Here is a 3,831-nt window from a genome sequence, read left to right as displayed (position 1 = left end):
GATGAATCTCTCAAGTATGGAGGATGTTATATTTAGTGATGACGACGATCAAAATAACGTCAGACGATGACGCAGAAGAAAGGGGCCAACAACTACCAATTAGTTTGAGAAACTTAGATTTTTGTTTTTTTGGAAATATGATGCCTCTAACATGTCATCTCAATATCCTTTTAACAGAAATGACCGTAATGCAAGTGAATTAAAAATTTAGTGGTTGTATTATAATTTTAACAATTCGGTGACCAAAATAAAAGTATCCTAAAAGTTTAGTGACTATTGATGTAGTTTACACTTAAATTTAACTAACCACCAAAACAGTATACCCGTAATGCCTCTTGATTAAGCAATATCTGGTATTCTTTTCCCCTAGCTTTGGCTGATGTTGGTCAAAGTATCTTTAATTTCATTTCAAATTGCCAAATTTGAAAAGACATATAATAGAACTACAAGAAAAAGGGCAACTGCTTGGAATTTGGTTATTAAAACAAAGCATCTCAGCTACTCCTTTATTAAATCTACGAGGGACCACCACAATGTATTGTTTGGATTCTTTGTTTTATTTTAACAAATCATAATAATTTCTCAACTAATGAACAAAGACATTCTTTTTGGCACTTATTTTTTAGAAATGTTTGCAGGTTGAATACATCCCCCTGTTTGTTCCTATATATAAAGATAAAGTTGGTTTCTTGGAAGCCACAGTGGAGGGCAGTGAATTGATATAAATACATCTTCCAGCCTACATTGAATCCCTCACTTTCAACCCATCTCTTGTTGTTTTTCCCTTTATAATCTTCAAGTTGTTTATTCTTGCATGTTTCCATTTCTTTCATTTATTAATCTTCGAGTTCATTCTTTGTACATGCATTTATAGTTATTAAATGACAAAGTATTCAATGGAGCATGATTTGGGTTGTGGTCTAATGGGAGGAATTTTCCAGCCATGCACCAAGTGGTCGAGAAAATCAGCACTCCCTGCCTTGCCTGTGAAAGGCGTCGACAAGGTTCTGAAGGAACCTGCCACGGTTAAGTCTAAGAAACCATCGATCAATGGATCCGGAAGGAGACGTAACAGCTCAGTTGATTCTGTCCCCATGAAACAAGCCAGGATGTCCGATTTATTACAACCTCGGAATTTGGTTTCGAGTTTTCACATGAAAAAAGACGGTGGAACATCCTTATATCCTGCACGAAGCTCAGCATCATCCTCTTCTGCTTCGACTCAAATGAGACTGTCACAAGACTTGACATGTGATACAAAGTTACAGAAACAAAAACCAAACAACACCAAAGCTCTTATTCCGGCCACGGCTTCTCCTATGGGCAATATCATAAGGAAGCCGAGTGTCGTATTGAAACAGTTTCGTGGATTGGATTCTGAGGCATTGAAGATGATGGGAAACGAGGCATACAATCAGGGAAGGTTTGAAGAGGCACTGACCCTTTACGAACGAGCAATATGCCTCGATCCGAAGAAGGCGACATACTATTGTAATAAGAGTGCTGCCTTGTTACGTTTAGGCCATGCTATCGAAGCAGTTGTTGAGTGCAAAGAAGCTATTCAGCTTGATCCTACATATTGCAGAGCTCATCACCGCTTGGCAACAATTTATCTCAGGTAACAACATTCCATAGGTTCATGTAAAGAACAGCCTTATATGATCATCAGCGGAAAGAAAATTTGAAATTAGTACTGCTTGCAGTTTTCTATATGATTATCTGAATTTTCCAATGCAGATTGGGAGAAGTAAAAGAAGCAATGGATCACTACAAATACGCTGGAAATCATGCCGACCCCGACGACATTGCTAAAGCTCGGTCTCTCGATCACTGCCTTAAAAGATGCGCTGAGGCTCAAAAATCGAAGGAATGGAATACTCTACTTAAGGAGACTCAATGTGCTATAACCTCTGGAGTTGATTCTGCACCTGTGGTTAGTTCTTTTTATTGTTTAAACATGTATCCTTTTAACATCTGCAGCATCTAGTTACTTGAAAATGTTCAAGGTCATATTTTGTGATCTTCACCAGGTTTATGCTCTTCAAACAGAGGCCTTTCTGAAGCTCCACAGGCATCAAGAAGCCTATACATCCCACAGCAAAGGACCGAATTTCGCAGTTGAATCTTGTATTAATTTCTTCGGTATGGCTGTGAGTGCTTATCTTTTAATGATCAAAGCACTGGTCTATATTGTTTCTGGCAGGTTAGTAGAAAGAAATCTCTGTAATTGGTTTCTGTAAATATATTTGGAATATAGAATTCACCGGAACCAAGAAGTTAACAATGGACTTGATCTGATTATAATAGGTTAGATGATGCTGTATCAGCAGCTCAGCTTGCTGCCAGACTCGATCCACACAACAAAGAAATAACACTAGTGGTAAAGCAGACGAGAGCAGTATCATCAGCTCGATTGAGCGGTAACTTGCTATTCAAGGCATCGAAATTCTCGGAGGCTTCCGTTGTGTATAGTAAAGGACTAGAGAATGATCCATACAATTCAGTTCTGCTATGCAACAGAGTAGCCTGTAGAACTAAGCTAGGCCAATTCGAAAAGGCCATTGAGGATTGCACAGTGGCGCTTAAGGTGCAACCTTCTTACAGCAAGGCAAGGCTAAGGAGAGCTGATTGTAATGGCAAGGTAAATAATTTAAGGCCCTTTTTCTGAAGCAAAGATTGGTCTTGAATATTTGTTGACCAAACCATTTGTTATATATGTAAAAGCAGCTAGGGAGATGGGAAGTGGCAATCCAGGATTATGAGATATTGATAAGGGAAACCCCTCGAGATGATGAAGTAGGCAGGGCATTGTTTGAGGCTCGCGTCCACCTCAACAAACGGCTTGCTCGAGAGTTTAAGGCCTCTGTTTGAATAAACTCGTATAAACAGCGTGGGAAAAATTAAGTATTGAATTTGTAGTCTTAAACTTTATAGGTATTCAAATTTATATTATAACATTTGTTTATTATTTTAGCAAAAAATTAATATTTGTTATAATTATGTTGTTTGAAAATTGTAAATTTTAAAATTATTTTTTATTATTTTAGTATTATTCATAACGATTTCATACTGTTTTAGACAAACTAATTCGATTGATATTGTATGAGGTTTATTTTTTCCCTCAAAGTCGATCCCTATTAAATATTACGTAAAATATGAGAAATTATAATACAATACAAATACGTCAGGGTAAACTACGCATTTAGTATCTAAATTATCAGTTTTAGCTCATTTTAGTATCTAAACTTTCATTTTTTTTAAAAAATTATACCTAACGGTTAGTTTTCATTTTATTTTACTACCCGCTGTTAAAAATTTAACGTGTTTTATACTTAAACTATCAATTTTGGCTCGTTTTAATACCTAAACTTTTAATATTTTCAAAATTTAACGTTAACTTTCGAACGGGTACTAAAATGAAACAAAAACTAAAGTTTTTAATGGCGGGGTACTAAAATGAAACAAAAAATTAGATATTAAAATATACTAAAACTGATAATTTAAGTATTAAACTCGTAATTTACCTAAATACGACATAGTCACAATTTATTATGTAAATTAAGTCATTATGATAGTTTATGCAAACAATACACTATAAAAAAAATAATATAAGAACACCACAAATACAATTATATATATATATATATATATATATAATATTTTATGATAATTATAAGGTAATATATATTCAAATCATTCTTAATTATTGAGAATGCGTACACACTCGGTATAACTATTTGAATCTAAAATCTCAAGAGAAAACAATATTTTATTTAATCATTAAAATCATTTAATGAATTCAAATGTACGAAAATATTTAAATTTACATGA

The 3,831-nt window shown here is 34.5% G+C and overlaps 1 protein-coding gene across 1 annotated transcript; it reads left to right on the top strand.

The window, feature by feature from the left end:
- Positions 1-808: 808 nt before the first annotated feature.
- Positions 809-2,871, top strand: LOC120152181 (TPR repeat-containing thioredoxin TTL1-like). The gene is made up of 5 exons (XM_039164456.1): positions 809-1,618; positions 1,738-1,933; positions 2,031-2,203; positions 2,308-2,641; positions 2,728-2,871. The coding sequence occupies exons 1-5, from the start codon at positions 882-884 to the stop codon at positions 2,869-2,871; spliced, it is 1,584 nt and encodes a 527-aa protein (XP_039020387.1). The 5' UTR covers positions 809-881.
- Positions 2,872-3,831: the final 960 nt, after the last annotated feature.

The sequence above is a fragment of the Hibiscus syriacus genome, unplaced genomic scaffold (genome assembly GCF_006381635.1).
Source record: "Hibiscus syriacus cultivar Baekdansim isolate YM2019G1 unplaced genomic scaffold, ASM638163v2 tig00002840_pilon, whole genome shotgun sequence".
Lineage (NCBI taxonomy): Eukaryota > Viridiplantae > Streptophyta > Magnoliopsida > Malvales > Malvaceae > Hibiscus > Hibiscus syriacus.
This window is presented reverse-complemented; position numbering and strand designations above follow the sequence as displayed.

What these genes read in the sequence shown, in the direction of transcription:
- LOC120152181 (XM_039164456.1), top strand. Translation starts at nt 882, where the DNA reads ATGACAAAGTATTCAATGGAGCATGATTTGGGTTGTGGTCTAATGGGA. An exon ending in TTGGCAACAATTTATCTCAG is followed by an intron (nt 1,619 to 1,737) that starts GTAACAACATTC and finishes TTTCCAATGCAG; the next exon opens with ATTGGGAGAAGTAAAAGAAG. An exon ending in GAGCTGATTGTAATGGCAAG is followed by an intron (nt 2,642 to 2,727) that starts GTAAATAATTTA and finishes ATGTAAAAGCAG; the next exon opens with CTAGGGAGATGGGAAGTGGC.